Here is a 20,691-nt window from a genome sequence, read left to right on the forward strand (position 1 = left end):
CCCAGATCAAATGGCAGTTGTCAATACTCAAAAATCGAAATTCCTTAAATTATGCCATGGCTTATATGTAAGGAGGATATGTTCAAATGATCATTTATTGCCTTTTTTCCCTTTGACTTCCAGGGTGGATTGAAAGCTGTCGTAAGATCTCTCTGTCTATTGTTTTTCATTTTCAAATTCAAAGTATATGAAATTGATATTGAAAGGAATTTATCCCTTACAAAAATACTGTAGGTATGGACTGACGTTATTCAAACCGTTTCGATGTTTGGCGCATTGATTATCGTCGCAGTTAAAGGTACTTTGAATGTTGGTGGCTCCAATATTGTGTTTTCCGAAGCTTGGAATACTGGTCGAATTGAAGCACCAATGTAAGGAAGTTTTAATTAAAAATTAAATACAGGACAAAACTAATTGCGTTACATATTTTGTATTTTCATCAGATTGGATATTGATCCAACTATTCGGCATTCATTATGGTCGCAGGTAGTCGGTGGCATTTTATATTGGCTACAAGCTAATGCTGTCTCCCAAAACATGATTCAACGCTATTTGGCGCTACCCACTTTAAGAGCAGGCCGAATTGCACTCTATATTTTCATTTCTGGTGTAATAACTCTGATGCTATTGTGTTCCTATATTGGATTGCTAATCTATGCCACGTACAAAGATTGCGATCCATTGACAACAAAATTGGCTTCGGCTCGAGATCAGTTATTGCCACTGTTTGTGATGGATACGCTTGGTGGTGTTCATGGGCTGACAGGTTTATTCGTAGCTGGGGTTTTCAGCGCTGCTCTTAGCTCTCTATCGACATGCTTAAATTCAATGTCTGTTATAGCACACATTCTCACTCATCAAGTTTAAAAATGTTGAGTTTATTATTTTTCTTTAGGTCTGCCATCGTTTTGGAAGATTTTGTTAAACCGTTTGTAAAGAAACCGTTATCAAACACAGCCATCAATTGGATTATGCGAATGGTTGTCGTTGTCATGGGTACCATTTGCGTTGCTCTTGTTGTTGTTGTGCAAAAAATGGGAACTGTACTTCAGTTGACTATGAGCTTGGAAGCCATTACAAACGGGCCATTGCTGGGAATTTTCACCATTGGCATTCTTCTACCCTGGATCAATGCAACGGTAAACCATTTTTTTACTCAATCATTTTATCCCTTAAATAATTACTTTGTTCAACAGAATACGTTGATTGGTGGAATTTGTGGTGTGATTGCGATGTCGTGGGTTAGCTTGAACGCACAATGGGCCATTGCTTCGGGTGCTATTCGTTTCGAGCACAAACAAATGTCGATTAGTAATTGTTCATATGATTTTGAGTTAGCGGTTGATCCGGTGTTCATTGATGAACCGTAAGTGAATTTTACTTTAGCTTTCATTTTTTGTTTTCTTAAATTCAATATTCTTGTTCATTTTACTCTCATTTTTCCCCATTCTTTAGTGAAACATTTGCGCTGTATCGAATTTCTTACATGTGGTACACTGCCTTCGGTTGCCTAACCACAATGATGGTAGCAGGTTTGGGGACGTTTATCACTGGTGCCAGTGACTCCACACTGGTTGACCTCAAATTGCTTGCACCATGCATAAGAAAGTATATTCGAGTTGATGATCGTGTTAGAAAATTACCGAAAAAATCCCATCCAAATCGAAACGTCATCCCAGAAGTCGACGAAGAAAGCATTGGAGATAAAGAATCGGCCCTATAAAAAGATCCATAACCTACATCGAAATGCGTTAAAAATCAATTTAATCTATTGAATGAATAAAATCGACAAATTCCAAAACAAGTTTTAATTGGCTGTTTATTTTTATTGGAAAAATTACATCAGGGGTGGACATCATTGAATTTATACTGTTTTTAATTCTATCGACGTCCTCTTGATCGAGACCTTTCGCGTTTGCTCTTCTTCGTTTTCTTTTTGTAGCTGCGATCGTCATTGTCGGAGCTGTCATACTTTTTGGATGATTTCTTCTTGTGTTTTTTCTTAGATTTTTTATGATGTGAACGTTGATCGTGTCGCGAATCATCTGAGCTATCGCTATCAGATACGGAAATTATGCTCGACGATTTTGATCTCTCGCCTCGTCGCCTGGATTTATCGTCTCTTGGCCGTTCCATTGAATGTTCTCTGGAGCGATCCCTCCGAGAGCTAGAAGATGGCTTATGGTTATATTTATCAACTGAACGACTACGGCGACTCTCATATCGATTCTTGGTTGAGTTCCTTTCAATGTCTTTGCATCGGTTTCTATCATACGATGAACTGCGCTTGCTTCGATCTCGGCTACGCTCACGGCTGCGTTCTCTTCGACGTGAACTGCTTCCATAATCAATTCTTTCACTTTTTTCACCTTTTTCTCTGCTGCGTCTTGGATTTGATTCACGATAAGATCTCGATTTGGATTCATCTCGTTCACGCGATACAGATTTACGCGATTTTTCGTGCTCTTCTTTAACTTCTTCCTTGATTTCTCTTTTAACCTCTTGCTTGATATTCCTTTTTGCATCCATTTCCTCCTGTTTTCGTTTGTACTCGTCGTATTTAGCGGAATCTATTGCAGCAAAAAAAAAAGTGAAAAAGAAAATTAGTTCTGAAACATATCAATGATAATAAATTTCATACTCACTTATAACCTTTCCGTACTGTAGGTATTCTTGTTTGGAAACCGGTTGAACCATGAATTCGTTGAGTGTTTCTCTGTTACCGCCAAGTGCGAGTCTAACAATGACACGGCATGCATGGTCATCTAATCCCTCAATTTGTCCATATAAATCTTTATTTTTTCCACCGATGATTCGAATGTAGGCATTTTTCTTGATTTCCAATGTTTCATTTGCAGCTGGTGCCACGAGAAGCTTAGCTTTTTTCACCACTTTATCGGCACCTAATCCCATCCCCTTCGGCCGCAGTTCGATTTCTTTATTTTTGTTTGCAATGATCTCTTCGTCCTTTAAACCCATTCCGCGCAGCATTGCCATTCCAAAATGGGCAATCGGAATGCTGTCATAATCATCCATTGTCGATTGTTTGGCACCTTCGAGTGGTAATTTATCCGCTGCCATTGGTAACGATAGCTTTGCACCATTTGTTTCATCATTATCTTCGTCGGTATTCTTTGCTTCATTCAATAACTCCCGTACAACTCGTTGTTCAATCGTCAACTGGCCATCGGTTTCACTCGATTCGGTAGGTTTAGCATCGGGTTTTTGCGCGCCATTTGCATCGTCATTCTGTTCATCACCGTCCAACACATTCTTGAGATTTTTCAGCGATGCAAGTGCGGCTGATGTTCTTTGGCCATTCAACAATGGGATTACAAGTGGTTTCTCCTCTTCTTTCGCATTGATCAACTTTATGGATTGACCTTCCAAACACTGAATCAGCTCAATGTCATTATTCTTTGTCTCGATTTTATTGGGCAACAGCACCAGTTGCTTCTTTACTTGCTTGAAACCAAACGAAATTTTTTTTTCCGTCATTTTAAACACTTTAATTTGCTATCCACTTTCACAACATCAGCATACCAATTGTGTACAGTAAACGATTAACATGAAATACTCTGTTTTATTTGGCTGTGTGTCGTGTTAATTTTTTTAAACGTTTTAAAGCAAGCCGTTTTCCATAGTTTGACAGTGACAGTTCATTAACTCGTCAAACGAGACGCTAAACGTCAACACACACACAAACACACAAATAACCTCAAATAAACAAACAAACTCGATTTGTCATCCAAAAACTCATTAGCAATAATCATTAAATTATCGAAATTGAATGAATTTACTGATTTCACCGCTGAAAAAAAAAATAACACGTTTAAATGAAGACGAGTCGAAAATTTCATATTTTATTTATAACATTTTTGTGAAGTGAAAATTATGGACAGTGTATATATTCCAAATCAAAATGAGCATATCGTTCCTCGTAAAGTCAGACCGCAGAATATTGTATGCCATTTGATGAGACGTGAACATGGGATTTCACACCGGCCTGGTACACATCAGCATGCTATTCGTGATTTTTACAAATGTATTCATCCCAATTTAACCGTAATAAATGTGGAAAAACCAGCCGGATTCCTGAGAAAGTTCAGTCCAGATGGAAAGTATCTGATTGCTTTCACTTTAGACCAGACTTCATTGGAAATTTACCAATTCAATGGTGTTGTGGCAGCCGCTCAATTGATCAATGCATGGAAAACTGAAGTCGTCCCAAACACAAATACCGACTTACCGTACACAATACGAAGTCAAATATTTGATAAGCTATTTAAGGTATGGCGTTTACGTTCGATCATAATAATCGAAGGGGACTTTTTTTTTTATTGTGGTGTTTATTTTTTTTTTTTAGCTGAAAGCAACAGTGAATGTAGCGACAGCAGGCAAACAGTTGAATCGAGAGTGTAGTCTTTTCACAAATGAAAGTAGATATGTGATTGTTGGGGCGGCTTCATACATTGTGGATGATCAAAGGCCACCCTTCTATGATTTATATACAACGAATGACGGGATAACACCAACGCTAAGGTAATTGGAATGCTTATGCAATCACTTCAATCGAAAGTGAAAATACTCATTCTAAAAAGCGCACTGAGTTGACATTGAAATGGATATTGATAGAGAAAATCATTTATTTTTTTTAGGTCGCCACTTGAAGATTACTCGTTGTATATGGTGGATTTGCATACGGGTCGGGTGACCAGCCACATCAATTACAAATGTGATAAAATTTTCCTTTCACACAATCAGGGCATCTATTTGTACAATAATTTGTTTGCCGTTTTGTCGGTGCAGCATCAAACAATCTTCCTTTATGAAGTGATAGACGGAATTTTCTACAATATTTTGAAAATCGGACGATTTTGCAGCGAAGAAGATGTGTATTTATACAATTCCGTGAATGAGACACAAGTGCCCATTCGTGAAGCCACAATTGGCAGCTTGAAACATAGATTTTTAGTACATTTGTATAGAACGGCAAAGGCTGAATCGGAGCGCATCAACAATCAATATCCTCTGCGTAAATTTTATCAGTTTTTCGATCAATATCGACAGTTACGCATTTGGAAAATGCAACTTCTGGATGAAAATCTACTCCTAATTAAGTATGCCAGTGAAGCCGTTGTCACACTCAAGGCGCACGAACCAAATAGTCAACCAGCCTTTTTCGTCTTCTACAGTATTTGGGATAGTAAAGTATTAGCCGTCTATGATAATCAATCCGATGATTTATTGTGAGTTTACTAATTTGATTCGTTTCTTTATTGTTTTATTGTTGTTTTTGAATTTTAAAAAAATCTATTTTTTCTAACGTTGAATAGATATTTGTTCGAGAATTTCAGCGATTGTTTTCGTAACACTTGGATGCATCATCCAACACAGTTTTCTTGCTCGCCCAATAACAACCTCTACGCTAAACTGCAACAAAACCGTTTCAAACAGACAATTGTTAGTGCGAGAGGTGGTGGAATTGTCGAAGCAACCAAAAGACTTCTTTCTCAATTGCCGATTAGTGCTCAAAGCTACAGCAATTCTCCGTATTTAGACCTAAGCTTATTCAGCTACGATGACAAATGGGTTTCGATGTTGGAGCGGCCAAAAGGTAGCTCTTTTTTTTTTTTTGAAATAAAAAATTATTTTCCTGATCTTTTGAATAATCATCGATCGACTGTTTCAGCATGTGGCGAGTATCCAATACGATTTTTTGGTCGGGATTCTGGTTTACTCAAATTCCGAATCTATCCCGGATTACAAGATCGACGTTCGCAGCCCGTTCGCCGATTGGTGGCGTTTACATTTCACCCGTTCGAGCCGTTTGCAATAAGTGTTCAGCGTATTGATAATGACTATGTCGTAAATTTCCATATAAGAAATTCCGAAACGGAAATCTTCAAATAGCAATTGATGAAAGCCTGTGATGTCATATGAAGCTTAACAAAAGAAGCAGCACCTATTAGATATATAACATCGAAATTGTATTGCTAAAAACATCGAGTAACTGGAAAAAAATGTTCTTTTCTTCAAACATCTCATTTTCGACGATTTCATCTTTTTTCGAAGACAATATTTAAAAATAAACTTGTTTTTTATTTACATACATTTTGTTTACATTATATTGTACAATGTACATAGCAAAAATTGATTAAATCGTTATGGAATCATTGTTAAAGCACTTTGATATGGAAATACTTGTTTAAAATACGAAGTAGTAAATGAAAATGAATATAATTAACAATGTGACGACCATTCCAATGTAAACCACATATTTATCTTGCGATATGCGATTCTCAATCCATTTCATTGTGTGATTTGAAAGTCCGAGCGTGTTGCCCATATCGAGAATTCGTTTGCTAACTCCCTTCAGTTTTTCACGCTGCGACCGAAGACTGTCAAGTGTACTGTTACCAGACGATAGCATATCATCTACTCCTCGATGTGCATTCATCATTGAATTGTTATGCTGTAACGAGTAATCAATGTCAATTGATGTCTCTGAATTTGCCGTAAACCTACGGCTAAGCAATTGCTCTCGTTCACTTCGCTCCAGTTCACGGCGTTCTTTCTTCTGCTGCCATGATTGCAGTGCGGCCTGAAAAAATTGGAATGAAGAAATTAGGATACGGTTCTTGTGTGATTCTTACGTGTAAAAGTAGCAATTTTCTTCTATTCAATTAAATTGTGTCCTTTGTTTACCTGCAAATGTCTTATATCGTATTTCAGTTGGTCCACGCGCATTTTTGCATTTGGCCTCTGTGCAGCAGGCACTTTGAATACTAACACATCCAAGCGATCACAGTTTCTACAACAAGAGATAGTACATTTAATTAGATAATTTCAAAATGAGCACAGTACTTCACATTCTCAGCTAATTCAATTATAAATTATGTGCTTAAAAAGAGAAACACATGAAGATTAACTCACGCATTGACCATTGCAATATTTTTCAAAATATTGCTCTCTGCTTCTGACGTGTCGACTCGAGGATTGTTCAATTGTTGAAAGTAGCCTTGTGTGTCCTGAATCAGGCGATTTGTTTCGAAATAAAGGGCCTCCATGGCTAAAAATTTCACTGAAATAACGCAATAAATTCACGCTATAAACCGTACAGATCTGAGAAAATCTAGTTCAATTACGAAGAGATGTACTGTTGTAAAGTCGTATAGCAAAACAGTTTTGAAATAACATTCGTTCGATGACATTTGCGTGAAACGTCACACATCGACATTCATCGCAAACAGAAACATAGCATATTTGATTGAAGGCATTCGACTACAGATAGCGCTGTGCGAAGCAGCTGAGATTCAAAATTTCATATTTTTGGAATAGTCACTAAATTTCTTCTGAATATAATACAATTCGATTCAATCGATTCGAAATGACATTAGCGCCTGCCATTGCTTCATTTTTCCAATTGAGTAACATTAAATAGAAGAAGAAGAAGAAAAAAAACAAGATGATTATTGATTTTTCTTTGGATTTTTGTAATTTATTTTGGTAATTCATATAATTATACAATCTTTGGTTTCATTCAGAAATTTGTAAGTAGTTGGTAAATATTCTTGATTTTTATTTTGCCTGCATTAAATATATTCACCTAATCATATTCAGGACAAATAATTTACATACAATGGTTACATATGTGGAATGAATGTAATTTTTTTTTCTTGTTGTTTTTCTCTCTGAATTTGGTTGAGTTGGTTGAGATGGTTTGGTGTGTATGATGATCGGTTGTTTAATTTTAAATATGTTTGCTTGTTTTTTGTTGTTGTTGTAATTAACTAGGAAAACGCTTTGTATTTTACTCTTTTAAGTTTGTCTAATTAATTGATTTCATTTGAACATGGATGCGGAATACTCTTGTCGAGTAATTCCGTTTAAGTGACAATTTAATGCTCCCTATTTCATTTGTAGCGTGTGATTACAAATCCAAGTTCAATGTTTATGTTTAATTAAGCCATCGAAAATTGCGTAGATGAATGTTTCTATGTATAGTTTTTTTCATAAAAGTTTTTTTTCTATTCTTTCTTTTCTCATTCAGGCCTCGCAGAATTAGTTGAATGGGTTCATGTTATTGTTGTCGTTTTTTTTTTCTTCAGCAAAGGGTTTCATAACTAATATAGTATTTGTTGATGGGAATTCTTTCTTACAATTTGCTAAAAGTACAGAATATAATCTTAGTTTAACATAAACTTCAGATAGTATGGAGTGGATATTTTGAAATTAGTTTGTCATCAATCTGCAGCGATTGTAAGAAAATTTCTCTCCGGTTTTTCTTCTTTATCGAAAAGTTTAACAGTTTCTTTCAACACCACCACCACCATCACCAGTGCGTTTTTTATTTGACATTTATCAAAACATTTTATTTAAACATCAAACATTAAATATCGTTTAGAACGTATAAATCTAATGAAAAAAGTTATGATCGCATAAATTGACATCAAACCATCATCATTTATTTTGTCTGGATGAAAGAGTATTGTGTGCTATCTCGTATTGGGACTTTTTTTTTGGTTGGTTAGTGGTTCCTTCTATGAAGGGTGGTCAAGTTCTTATAATCTTTTTTTGTTTCTATTTGTTTGTGTGTATCTAAAGCTGTTGTCCGTTATCTCGGTTTCGAGTTTGTCTTTTGTTGTTGTTGGCATAGTTCAGTACAGAATGAGTTGGCGCTATTTAGTTTAGCTTTGAGTTTTTTCAATATATTTTCCCTTGATGTGTGTGGTACATGTATATTGCGGGCACTGTAAAAGCTTTTTGATTGGAGAGATCTTTGTGTATGTATTGAAAATGGTCGACGTGGTTAATAATTTATTTGAGGTTGGTCAATTCATTGTACGGCAAGATGCTTGGTTCATATTGTTTTTCTCTTCAAAGTTAAATAACAAAAAAAGCGTATAAAGTGGTTTTTTATCGAAATGTTGGGCCCTACGATTTTGGTAAGACTGGAGGTGTGATGATCATCAAATCAATAGTTTTCTAACTTCTTGTTGGATAAAAACAACTTTTCCAAGTAGGTTTGAGGTGGAGTGATTTAGAGAATGAAGAGGGAGAAATGGGGAAGCATTTCATGTTCTTGGTCATCTAGTTTGGCTTCAGTTTCCTTTTATGGTTTTATTTTCTGCATTATTTTTTTTTTTTATTTCCATTTCGTTTCTCTGAGGCACAATTTTTTAAGCTCTTTATATACAAATGAAGGGGAAGGGGCGAATCAAAATGAACGTTGTAAACAAAAGAACGTTTTCAATATTGTTTAGTATTTGTTACGGACGAAAAGCTTACGAAATGCAATTTTTTTAATACTTTTTAAGAAAGCCTTTGTTTTAAAGGATCCGGAATAGAGGGAGACAGAGAGATGAAGAGAAACATTGTGAATATTTACAGTAAACTTGTAACATTAATTGGTTTCCCTTTGTACATGTATTTATTTATTTGACTTTCGTTTATCTAACACCTTAGTAAATGCCAACAGACATAGTTTGAATAGTAATTTGTTAGTTTTTATTAGTTTGCCTAATCATGCAATGCTTCTCTTGCGCTTTGCATTTCCCTTAAATGTCATATGAAATAGCGATAACAATGTAACTAATCAAAATTAATTCGATTTTAGAATACGTAATGATGGTTAATAAAAATTAATGCTTGCATTTTGTTGTTGTTGTGTTTTCTATCTCGGGCGAAAACGACAATAGAATCGATGACCTGATGAATTTTTCTCCTGCTTGATTGACATTGTTTATTTGCAGCATTCTTCATTTTCTTTCCCTATCCATACTAATAATAGCTTGGCAAGTGTGTATTCCGCAATTTGGTTTGGCTATACTTATGTGTATTGGATTTTCTGTTTGGAAAAAAAAATGCACTTATGGACAAGGACATAGTCAACTAGAATGCACATTGCAATGCACACTGAGCCGTATCACACGATCACATCTTAAACAACCTGAAGCACAATTAACCGGAATTGGGATGGTGTGTCTGGTTGGTTGTTATTTTGCTTGGCCGTTCTCAGGCGACATTCAATCGACAAGAATATCAATTTTAAAGTAAATAATGATAGATGTATTGTAATGATATATATTAAAAAAGGTCTATCATAGGTTTATTAGTTGCAGCAAGACAAATGATAGTAGTATCACCAAAATACCGAAAATTGTATTCTACAATTTGCCGTTGCTCATCGGATCTCGTTCTGAATGAACTTGGTCTGAAAGTAATTTCGTGGGCTATTTTCAGAAGATTAATTATTGCTGCTGCATAGACCGCTTTTTTCGAATGTTTTTTTATTTTATTCTTGACTTTCAGTGTGTGCTTGTGTGTATTCTAGGCTAAGTCAAACGGTTTGTTTCATTAATCGATTAATGCCGTTGGCATACTTGTGCACGTATGCTTCTGTCATGCATTCAATAAAATGAACTCTGCTCGATTCTATCAATTCATTCTCGGTTATTCGATGTCGTTCTCATTCCCTCTTATCAACAAAGGCATTTTCACGAAAACTATTTAAATATGTATCTTTTTTATCGTATATTGAAGCCAGCAAATCGATCAACATACTCAGTATACCAAATGATATGGGATTTTCACATAGAGTAAGTAAGAGTAAGTGTGTGTGTGTGTGTGTGAGAGAGAGAAGTAAGATATATAAAAAAAATCTCTCGTCGAAATATCTATCATATTTATTCACATGGGTCGGGAGCCCAATCAAGGACATAGAATATAGTTGTCATGTAAGCTTACCTAAAATCAAAGGGAGAACATTCAATATACATTTAATTTCTATATAAAAATACTCAACAAATTAACAACAATAGTTCATTTTTCTTTTTCTCTTTTTTTAGCTTAAATAAATCTCAATTTCCATTGCATAGAAAAATAGAGTTGAGTCTTGCTTGGTTCAAGCTTACGTCAAAGATAGAGAGTGAATATGAGTGTGATTTTCTCTGCTTCGTTTTTGTCGGTCGTTCCATGAAATGAAGCGGAATAAGAATCTCGCTTTCAAAATTTAATTCAAAAGCTACCGTATTGAATTCGACATAAAGCTAAGTACACAGTTCCTCGTGAAATGAAAAAATTTCTCCGGTGAAATTTTTACAGGTGATATTTGTATGGTGTTTGTTTTATTTTCGAGTTGCAAGCATAATGATTTTTGATGTATGAAACAGTTAACTCCCTTCAATATCAACACAACACATGAACAAATTTGAATTTTGAATTCATCCTTGAATTTATTTTGATCTTTCTTATTTTTTCACGGCCGTGAAAAAAATTTGTTTAGACAAAACACATAGAAGAATGAACTCAAATACCAAATTTGTTCATGTGTCGTGTTGATATTGGAATGAGTTAGCTGATTTATGCATCAAAAATCATTATGCTTGCAATTCGAAAATAAAAAACACCATAAAAATATCACCTGTGAAAATTTCACCGGAGAAATTTTTTCATTTCACAAGGAACTGTGTACTTAGCTTAACAAAAAAAAAGAAAGAGAAAATGTTTATAGACATTTTTGTTGGGTTATTTTCTTCTGCACTTTTTTCTTCCGTATTTGTATATGTCAAATGCGCAACAATATAAGTTTTATCAATAGAATTACATAAGAGTTTCTATTAGATTACTGAACATAACTGATCAAGTTCGTTCGTGACTTTTCACATTACCCTTAATCTTCTATTGCAACACAGAACAATAATAATAATCAAGTGAAAGAACTTTTAGAATGAATATCCTGCTTATTTGCATTAAACTCTCATCCATTTTCAACATTCAATTTCGTCGTTTCGAATTTCGACTGATTTTGTGTCTAAAATAAAACAGAAAATTTATCATTTTAGCTAAAGAACAAAATTCTATCATAATTTCAATAAGCGTAATGAATTTTTTCTTTCGATTTTCCATGTCCTTTCCATCCTTGCATTTTGCTATCATATCTATTTAAGGCAATCGAATAAAATATCATTTGAGTAATTCCAAGCATGGACTAAAAGGAGTATGAAATGATTCTGATGAACGTTTAGTGAAAACTATGAATTGACATTTGAAAAATTGTATTTGAATAAACGATTCAGATGTGTACACACAATGATTCTAGCAATGTTGAGATTTGACACTTGACTTTGTTTTAGTACCATTTGCTCTAAAAAAAGTTCAAAAGTTCTATAATAAATACATGAGGCTTTGATTTTTGATTTAGTACATTTTGAACTTTTTTCAGTATAAATGGTACTTAAATGGATTTTAGTGCCAAATTTCATATTGTGGTTCTAAAAGTTAGAACCATCGTGTTTACTGTGCATATATTAGATCATTCGTATGCCTTGCCTGTATTTTCATGGTTGCCCTATCTCAATTCTTAACATTTGCTTTTCTTTTTCCGTTTCTTTTTCCCTTTCCTCATTTCAGAATATCATAATTATTCCACATAATATCTTATCGGTGATCTTCATGTTCAATTTCATTAGTTTACAAGCGAATCGATTAATTGTTTATGCTTTATTCTAAGACTTTCTGATTTCAAATATAAAATCATAAAAATTTATGGATCATGTATGCAAATATTTGTTCTGCACTTGGATAATCCTGTCATTATAACACGTAACTTATTCGAATTTCTGATATTTTAGATTTGCCTGTTTTTTTTTTGTTGTTGCTTCAAACGAATTTCGGTTCACAACTTTTTCACATTTGTGCCGAAACGAATCGTGAGATGACCCGGTTTATGTTTGCAATTCAGTCTCGTACTCGCAGTTGCCAATGCGTGCAACTTTTCTTCATTCAATTAATCTACGAGAATTAAGTCGAGTGTTCATTGTGTATACGTGTGCAGTTGTTGTCATAGGTTCGCTTCCTATTTTCCAGTTTCCATTGTCTGTTCAGCAACTTTTTGAGGGTATTTACATTTTCCCCCAACGTTGATTTTATGTATAGTTCATGTCTGACGGCTTTTGAATACTGTCACATTCATTTTGATTGAGGCGGTGCGAACAAAAAACTATTTGACTTTAGAATTACATTTGGATGCGAGTTGAACTTTTTGTTTGTCGCGTTTGAATTTTTCATCGCTTTGTCGAGAGATCGGGATAGTTAGAGAGAGATTAGATATCGGTGCAGTCGCATTCGCTGTAGTCCGTTGTAGCAGTCGCCTGGTAGAATCTTACATTTGGCTCGTTGTATTCGGTGCTCGGATATTTCTTTCGCCGACGAGAATAGCGTCCGTATTTACGCCAACGCCCACCGAATAACTGTTCCAGGTAATACCGTAGTCAGATTTTGGTTGCCGCCTGCGTGCTGATGTAACTAAATCATTCGAATAATGATAAACAACGACAACGACGCCGATGACAATCGATGATCGAAAACAAAGCGCAAATAGAAATAGAAAGAAAACAAATGGACAAAAGCAATGAACAATTAAAATGTGTGTGATTGGAACCTCTCATTGAACATTGATTGAGAATATCAACTTAAAAAGGCGAAAATTAAACATTCAATATTGGAAATGAATCGGACGAAATGAAAACAATAATGTTAAACAATCGAATAACATAAATTATTAAAATCGGAAAAATAAAACCGAACAACACAAAAACAAATAATTAATTATCTTGGTTACTCCAGTTAAATACCATAAATTGTGTGAACAAATTACATAATAGTCAGTCAAGTGGCGTTTGATACACGTTATGACTAATAGATATTAACAGCAATTTACATACGCAATGAAAATATGTACGTTTCGTGAATTAACTCGGACAACAGTTACGACACATTTATGATTTTGCTTTCGATTTCAACGTTAATATATATATATATATTTGGTTTTCGTGTTCATTTTTTGTTCCGTGGTGGAAAATCGGGACGACAAAAAAACTCGTATTTCTTGCTTGCACGGATTCAATTCATGGGTTAAATTCACAAGCCACATAATTGTACGTATTGCATTTACTATACATACATACAACAAATCACATAGTCAAGTGGTAATAGTCACAATGTGGACACAAATACGTTCGTGTGTTTACGTTATGTTTTTTTTTTTCAACAATCTAAACATCAAATCATACGGAATGCATATTAATAATATCGAGGTGTAGAGGGAATTTTTTTATCGTTACTCAATCGTTACAGGGTAGTAGTAAGTAGTAAGTAGTAGGTATATAAGTTGGAGTGGCCAATAATAAAAATAAATATATGAATGAACTTAAAAAAAAATTTTGTTGAAAAAAAATGAAGAAAAAATGCGAAAGAAAATTTAATAACATTTATAATTGGTTTGAGGGTGCTGAAGTAAACTGAAAACTGAGAGTGCTTCGAGCTTGTGATAGTATGTGTTTGTGTTTGTGTGGATGTATCAGGCTTCCGATGGGACGGTATCGATTTGAACTGAATGTTCAATCCAAGTTCGCAATCAGACGATGTGATGAATTTCAAGTATGTTTTGTGCACGTGACTTCAACATCGAAGCGCTATTGTTATATTTAGCTTGGTTTGATTAATCGAATGTTCCACAATCAATGGATATTTGATTCAAGTTCGTGTGCCATTTGAATTAGATTTTTTGTTCTTTTTATTCTTTCCTTTTTTCTGGTCGGCTGTTCGTTGATTCGGTTGCCGAATTGAGTGTTGAGTGGGAAACAATTCATGAAATATCGCCGATGTGTTTGCTCCGTAGCCAAACACATGATAAATTGAGCCGAGCCAACTTTTATAATAGTCCATTATTTGGTTGATTTAAGAGAGCTAGAATGTTGTATTCTCAATTGACTCTGCTCTGCGCAAACAAAATGTAATTCATAACAAAAATTAAGAGATATTACTTTCTTCTCTTTTTTCGTTGCAAAACTAAATCAATTAAAGTTGATTTAAAGAAAAGCTTTCGCAGAAGAATCGATTTTACTGTTACGCATAGTTTTACTTCCAAAACAAAAAGTAAAACTTTGCCTTCATTCTGCTCAACGCTGGACTCGAAGGAAACAAAGTACAATAACGATGTTGACGACGATAACGACAACTCATCCATGGTAGTAAATTTAATAATGCATTACAATGTATGAACGATTCGGTTTCGCTTTCGGTTACTTTGAAATGCACTTGAAACTTTTATGAACCATTAGCAGGAAATGCATCAAAATTGTGCTGTAATATTGATGGAAATTGGCCATTCTTGCTTTTTGAAGGTAAGCTGATTAAAATGGCGGAAGCTCTTTAGTTTTGCTTTTTGCAACCAATCCACCTGCCTTCGCCGACAAACGAGGAAGCACTTGACAAATAGTATTTCTCCCAAACATCAATAAACCAATTCGACGTGTCCACATGAAACGGATTTCCCCTTTTCATTTTCATGTGTTTCTACACATAGTTTTCCACGTCAATATTGAACATACAATCCATACTTTCGTTGTCGTCATCGTTTTCGCCATTTAATGCCCGACCAATCGACCGACACGCGCCATGGAATTTTGATTGTAGTCGCAAAATAATTCAATGAAAACTGTTACTGTTCCGAAAGTAGCTTCCGATACGGAAAAATGCAATTGGTCGCGCGTATCGTTGTCGGCCTGTATTTAATGACACTTTTCCCTCACAGTTTCATTTTAATGGAATGTCAAAAAAGTACAGCTGATTATTTTTCTCGTTTTGTGCTTGTCAACTGTTCACAGAGAATGTACGTAACTTGTTGTGCAAAACTAGTTTACTCTCGTTTTTAAGTTATTGCAATTTAACTACATATAAAAATAAAACAGAAGTGTACAGCGAAATATAGAAAGGAAGGGAGCAAGAGAGAGAGAGAGAAACAGAGAGTGTGTATTTGTTTGTGTGAAAGTGCTATCGTGAAAATCAAAATAACATCATGTGGGATGGTGTTTGGGTTAGATAATCGCATACAAATTGACAGCTCTACGATTCAGACGTGAAAATGAAAACGCAAAGTTTGTAACACAAGTGCTTTGTATGTTGGTTTGTTGCACGTGCTGGTGGGAATTTTCTATTGGTGGGACATTCTTTTTGCTAGCTAAATCCTTGCAGTGTGTATTGTTAATTTGGTTTCAATGTTTTCGTGGTGGATTTTAGATTGTGTGTCTTATCATGCGGTGTCGTCTTTTCGCTGTGTGTGTGTGTGTGTGTATGGGTGCAGTGTTTGTGTGTCGGCGGGATGCCTAGAAGAGTGTGAGTGAGTGTGCGTGCATGTTCAGTGTTCCTGTGCTTAGTCGACTAATTCGACGGTAGTGGTGATGATAGTGTGTTGGTGTCCGGTCGTGCACTGTGAAAAATGGATTTTGGTGGATGTTTCAATTCAACAAAAAGGGTTCAATTTTCAATTTGGTAATTCTGTTTTAGAACAAATTTCTGTACATAGGATATGCTCGGACTCGCTGTGTGCTCTAGCTATGTAAGCCTGTATTTCTCATAAGGATGGCCATTTAGACTTTCTAGAAAGATTCACAAAGAAGCAATAAAATAATGACAGAGGGATTACAGATACAACTACAACATTAAATTGGAATGAAAAATGCAAAAATTACTCATTGGTTACATTGTCAAACCTGGTTGATTACGTTATTTTTTTTTGTTATGATATCAAAAATACATAGTTATGGGTTAGAGTGAGTTATAGACAAACAAATATCGAATCGACATAATGATTACGGGTGTATTGAAAAAAAAAAAAACGAAAGAAATTCATTTAGAAGTACCGATCGAGTGGACAATTGCTACAATCACCTACCTGTATGTGGGTCCTCGTGTCGCATCAAATTCAGATAGTTCATAGTTGTTACCATGTAATGGACGACCCGAATGCGTTCCCGTTGCTCCAGTAATAATTTCGCCTTCATCTAAAGTGCGAAAGAAGTGGCGACCATATTGACTTATATGTGTATTCACATCCAAAATGTAACACTATCTATGCATATATGTGTGTGAATGAATCGAAGCCGGTACTTAATGTAAAACGCCTTGGCGATGGCGATGGCGTCGCCAAAGAGAGTTGAATGTAATTTCTATTCGTAATTAGCTTAATTTACCTTGTTCACTGCACAAGTTCAATTGATTATTTCGAGTGAATTTCGGTGTATTTTCATGAACTAATAGTGATTCTTGTTCGCTTTCGCCCATTGATCCGAAGCGATTTCGTTCTCGGTCTCGTTCTCGATTGCCAACTTTTCGTTCGGTGTGTATGCCACCGTTTACTGTTGTACTGGGAATTTGCAGCAAAACACAGCCCTGCAAGCAAAATTGAAATCAATTTTCAATTAGGCAAATTTTCTCCTTTGCATTGCCAACGGAGCTTTCTTACCGTTTGCTGTTGCTGCATCGCTTCGCCGTCACCGCTCATCATTTCGCACGTCATTTCTTGTTGCAGCAACTTGATTTTCTGGATCATCTCTTTAATTTCGTATCGCAAGATGCCGAGAAATGACAATTTCAGAAAGGCGATTACACAATAGCCAAGCACAAACAGAATATCGGCGGTGTTTCGTAACCATGCGACCAGCTTATCGAAACATCCTTGTTGATAGATGGCATGGCACACTGCGGCCGTTTTGATTTCGTCTTTATTATCGTTAACTAAATGGCTCCATGTTAAATCGGTTAATTCGGTTAAATTGGCTTTGGCCTGTGATGCAAGTGCACTAGCTGCTGATTCGTCACGAAATACGACGGCCGATGCCATTGGTCGCCTCGAAATCGATATTTGATCGCTGATATCTGGCGAACAGCACGATGTTGGATATGAACGATTTGCAGTCGCACTAAAATCCTGCGGACCAAATACACCACAGCAACGATTTTCATTCTGCAGACGATCCCATAACTCACTAAAATCTACGGACGTTCCATATTCGGTTGCTAAACGATATCTGTGGAAATGTGGATATGTAAATGATATGGAAAATGTTAATATATAGCATTGAGTGTAGGGCACATTATTGTGGTGGTGGCATTTATGCAAAATGTGCACCAATTTTTAATGAGACACGACTGCCAACACTGCAGCCCGAAAAATTGGAAATAAATTTAATGTAAATTGAAATGTACCTAAGCATTGGTTGAAGTTCGTGCATGATTCGGTCAAATTTAAACATCCAGAATATCCCAAGCACCGCGTCCCCAATCAACAATACCAGAAGCAGCAACCAATAAGCGTTCAGCAATTTTTCCGATAGACGTAAGGCACCTAAGCATCCGACTAATTGCAAGAACCCTGTGTGCAAACGGGAAACAAAGAAGATTGAGAAATAAAAACGCCATTAATTCAAAAATCATTAGCGGGAGATATTAATTAAAATGAATGAAAACACAAATCGCATCAAGTGATTGAATGCTGCGGCATTTTACATCACATTGTAAAATGTAAATTCCACGATGGAAACCCAAAACTGAATTCATTAAAAGCATATGGAAAATTCGAGAAAGCATCTACATAGTTCTTTTGGTTTGGTTTGTGTGTTCATATCCGAAACGTGTAACGACTTGGTGGAAATGTTTTTGTGTCATTGTCGAGAGAGAGAGAGAGAGAGAGAGAGAGAGAGAGAAAACGAGTTTATTTATGCGGTTATACATTTCCGTCGTGCGATTCAACATTCTAAATTAGATTAAATCGATGGAAAACTGTTGAGGGAAAATCTCGAACTAACATCGTATTTGTGTTCGTCGTATAAATTTACCATCACTGTATGCATCCTACAGTGGAGTTAACACAATGTTTGCTTTTATGTAATTAATACCACGTATCAAAACCATTGTAAATGCAATGGTCGAACACGCTTCGGATTGACTGAGTATAAGTGAAAGTGCGTCGTTCACGCTTACGGTCTTCGTGTTTGCAAATAGATTTGTTTTTTTTTCTCTCGTAAAACGACGGATGATGACCGTATGCATATATGTATACCACTAGCTTTATAGTGTTCATTAAAAGGTTGATAATGCGTCAACTGCACGGATTTGTGGCATGTGAATGAGAATGAAATGAGCGAATTAAACTTACCCGATTGTATGAGCAATGCCAAATACGCATACACAAAGCTCGGTTGACCCAAATTCAGTCCATGTATTAACAGTCGTCGGTAATCGGCTAATAAGACTTTGCCGGCAACACAACAAAATATTATGACTGCCATTAATAGCACAGCGTTGCATGTGTAAATCCAAAGCCTATAGTACCTGCAAATTCCAATGGGCGAGGAAAAAAATTCAGAGATGGTTTGAAAATTGAAAAGCGACACGAGAGAACGGGGAGAAAGTCACAAACAAATTAAACGATTACACAGAATTTGCTTGAACAAACAAACCATAAATCACATCGAGAAAGCTTTGCGAAAAGCAAAATCAACAATAAGTTTATGGCCTGACATCGGCTTATCGCCTAAAGGCACGATGCGACACACTTCCATCAGCGAATTTCTTGCACCAAACAAGGGCTGAATAAAGCGAAAAATAAACGAACAAATTCAAAACGCAACTAGACATTTTTGGATGAAAAACTTAAACGTCGATTTTCAATCTAAGTCACTGACATAAACACAAAACTCTATTAAAAAAAAAGTTTGTTGTACTTTCGTTGTGAAAATAGAAAAAAAAACAAACTAGTTGCAGTCAAACGAGAGTGAACGGCCTGTTTTTAGATCATGTTTAGTTATGTTTCGTGTTTTTGTTGTTGAATTTGATTTGATTCTATAGTCACATTTGAACATTTAAATGGCGGAAATGATTTGTTTGATATGGCCTTTGAAATTGGTTCAGATCGTTTGCAAGTCGATTGAACAATCGGAATGAGTGAAAGCCGCATGTGAATTTTTCATTGGAAGTGATTATAATCGATAAATGATTGACGAAGTTCATTTGAATTGTCTTCATTATTCATCAATCATCGAGCACTCACACACTGTGTTCATCTGCGCCCACCTGATCCGATTACCCATATATTGCTGGGGCTGAAATAAATGGCATTTTTATTGACTTGAACTATTCAAAAAAAACCAAGACGGAATCGACACAAACACACACACGCACACAGTGACTATATACATTGAACTTTATTAATAAATTGTTAGCAATTATGTCTTCATAAACGACAACGAAAACCATTATTAGCCGGCTAATAGAGCAAACGTTTCTGTTCCCTCCCTTAATTTGTCTGCATTTGCTAATATTCCATTCGGTGTATAGTATGGATGACTTATCGTTTTGTCGCTTTGGCCAAGTGCCGTTCGTTCGTTCGTTTGTTCGTTCGTTGGAAAAACTTTTCACGGCACAAACACTTGGCAATAAGTTTTAGTGATTTTCATAAATTTCCAACTTTTTACCTCGATAGAGCGATTTTATTCAATTTATGTTCGACAGGAAAAGCGCAAATCCGCCGTCGAATTCAATTGTTCCACAAAGCTGCTCATACGAACGATAGAATGTTGCACATTAAATTACCATTGGTATTAAAGAAGCATAAAAGCATTCATCTCGTTGCATATACAGTATTTTCAAGATCGAAATCCATGGCGGATATTACGTTGAAGAAAAAAAGAAACAGAAAGTGCTCTCGTCACTTATTGTTCGGTTGAATATTTCCATGAAATTGGTCCATTGTGGCGCAAACTGTGTCAAACAATTACGGTTCGAGTGTGTTTCCTTTGCTCTCGGCCAAAACAGTTGCAGAAAGCAGTTTGGTTTGCAATTCGAAAG

At 35.7% G+C, this 20,691-nt stretch overlaps 5 protein-coding genes across 7 annotated transcripts in view; 2 read left to right on the plus strand and 3 right to left on the minus strand.

Moving 5' to 3' along the window:
* Positions 1-1,804, plus strand: part of LOC129578950 (sodium-coupled monocarboxylate transporter 2) — a 3,187-nt gene extending 1,383 nt beyond the window's left edge. Inside the window, exons 6-11 of the mRNA XM_055468334.1 lie at positions 124-141; positions 235-371; positions 444-830; positions 896-1,139; positions 1,197-1,366; positions 1,456-1,804. Of these exons, the coding sequence (XP_055324309.1) occupies positions 124-141; positions 235-371; positions 444-830; positions 896-1,139; positions 1,197-1,366; positions 1,456-1,723 (1,224 nt within the window). The 3' untranslated portion in view covers positions 1,724-1,804. The remainder of the gene's footprint in view (positions 1-123; positions 142-234; positions 372-443; positions 831-895; positions 1,140-1,196; positions 1,367-1,455) is intronic.
* LOC129578978 (G-patch domain and KOW motifs-containing protein) lies at positions 1,794-3,513 on the minus strand. Its single transcript, XM_055468400.1, has 2 exons — positions 2,646-3,513; positions 1,794-2,570 (listed from the first exon to the last, which is right to left on the minus strand). The coding sequence occupies exons 1-2, from the start codon at positions 3,496-3,498 to the stop codon at positions 1,882-1,884; spliced, it is 1,542 nt and encodes a 513-aa protein (XP_055324375.1). The 5' UTR covers positions 3,499-3,513; the 3' UTR covers positions 1,794-1,881.
* A 230-nt stretch (positions 3,514-3,743) lies between these two features.
* LOC129578962 (DET1 homolog) lies at positions 3,744-6,110 on the plus strand. The gene is made up of 5 exons (XM_055468380.1): positions 3,744-4,290; positions 4,367-4,542; positions 4,659-5,249; positions 5,337-5,617; positions 5,693-6,110. The coding sequence occupies exons 1-5, from the start codon at positions 3,895-3,897 to the stop codon at positions 5,911-5,913; spliced, it is 1,665 nt and encodes a 554-aa protein (XP_055324355.1). The 5' UTR covers positions 3,744-3,894; the 3' UTR covers positions 5,914-6,110.
* A 98-nt stretch (positions 6,111-6,208) lies between these two features.
* Positions 6,209-7,194, minus strand: LOC129579049 (probable Golgi SNAP receptor complex member 2). Its single transcript, XM_055468549.1, has 3 exons — positions 6,937-7,194; positions 6,709-6,814; positions 6,209-6,604 (listed from the first exon to the last, which is right to left on the minus strand). Exons 1-3 carry the CDS (start codon positions 7,068-7,070, stop codon positions 6,209-6,211), a joined length of 636 nt encoding a protein of 211 aa, XP_055324524.1. The 5' UTR covers positions 7,071-7,194.
* A 4,973-nt stretch (positions 7,195-12,167) lies between these two features.
* LOC129578952 (uncharacterized) overlaps positions 12,168-20,691 on the minus strand; it is a 36,146-nt gene continuing 27,622 nt past the window's right edge. Inside the window, exons 3-9 of one of the 3 annotated variants that reach the window (XR_008689170.1) lie at positions 19,001-19,176; positions 18,052-18,217; positions 17,309-17,873; positions 17,037-17,235; positions 16,739-16,847; positions 16,366-16,442; positions 12,168-13,308 (exon numbers count right to left, since the gene is read on the minus strand). Coding sequence is in view for 1 of the 3 variants with exons in the window: in XM_055468360.1 (XP_055324335.1) it covers positions 16,418-16,442; positions 16,739-16,847; positions 17,037-17,235; positions 17,309-17,873; positions 18,052-18,217; positions 19,001-19,176 (1,240 nt within the window). In the remaining 2 variants the exon portion in view is untranslated. Of the gene's footprint in view, positions 13,309-15,800; positions 16,443-16,738; positions 16,848-17,036; positions 17,236-17,308; positions 17,874-18,051; positions 18,218-19,000; positions 19,177-20,691 lie in introns of those variants that run through there. The other 2 variants (XR_008689169.1, XM_055468360.1) reach the window with 2 other exon arrangements.

Source organism: Sitodiplosis mosellana, unplaced genomic scaffold, assembly GCF_009176505.1.
Source record: "Sitodiplosis mosellana isolate CC-2019 unplaced genomic scaffold, AAFC_SMos_1.0 Smas_scaffold_1, whole genome shotgun sequence".
In the NCBI taxonomy this organism is placed as follows: domain Eukaryota; kingdom Metazoa; phylum Arthropoda; class Insecta; order Diptera; family Cecidomyiidae; genus Sitodiplosis; species Sitodiplosis mosellana.

Coding starts and splice junctions, on each gene's coding strand:
- LOC129578978 (XM_055468400.1), bottom strand. CDS start 3,498: ATGACGGAAAAAAAAATTTCGTTTGGTTTCAAGCAAGTAAAGAAGCAA. Junction 2,571..2,645: donor ACAGTACGGAAAGGTTATAA/GTGAGTATGAAA, acceptor TTGCTGCAATAG/ATTCCGCTAAATACGACGAG.
- LOC129579049 (XM_055468549.1), bottom strand. CDS start 7,070: ATGGAGGCCCTTTATTTCGAAACAAATCGCCTGATTCAGGACACACAA. Junction 6,815..6,936: donor AATATTGCAATGGTCAATGC/GTGAGTTAATCT, acceptor CTCTTGTTGTAG/AAACTGTGATCGCTTGGATG. Junction 6,605..6,708: donor ACGATATAAGACATTTGCAG/GTAAACAAAGGA, acceptor CAATTTTTTCAG/GCCGCACTGCAATCATGGCA.
- LOC129578962 (XM_055468380.1), top strand. CDS start 3,895: ATGGACAGTGTATATATTCCAAATCAAAATGAGCATATCGTTCCTCGT. Junction 4,291..4,366: donor TATTTGATAAGCTATTTAAG/GTATGGCGTTTA, acceptor TTTTTTTTTTAG/CTGAAAGCAACAGTGAATGT. Junction 5,618..5,692: donor GATGTTGGAGCGGCCAAAAG/GTAGCTCTTTTT, acceptor CGACTGTTTCAG/CATGTGGCGAGTATCCAATA.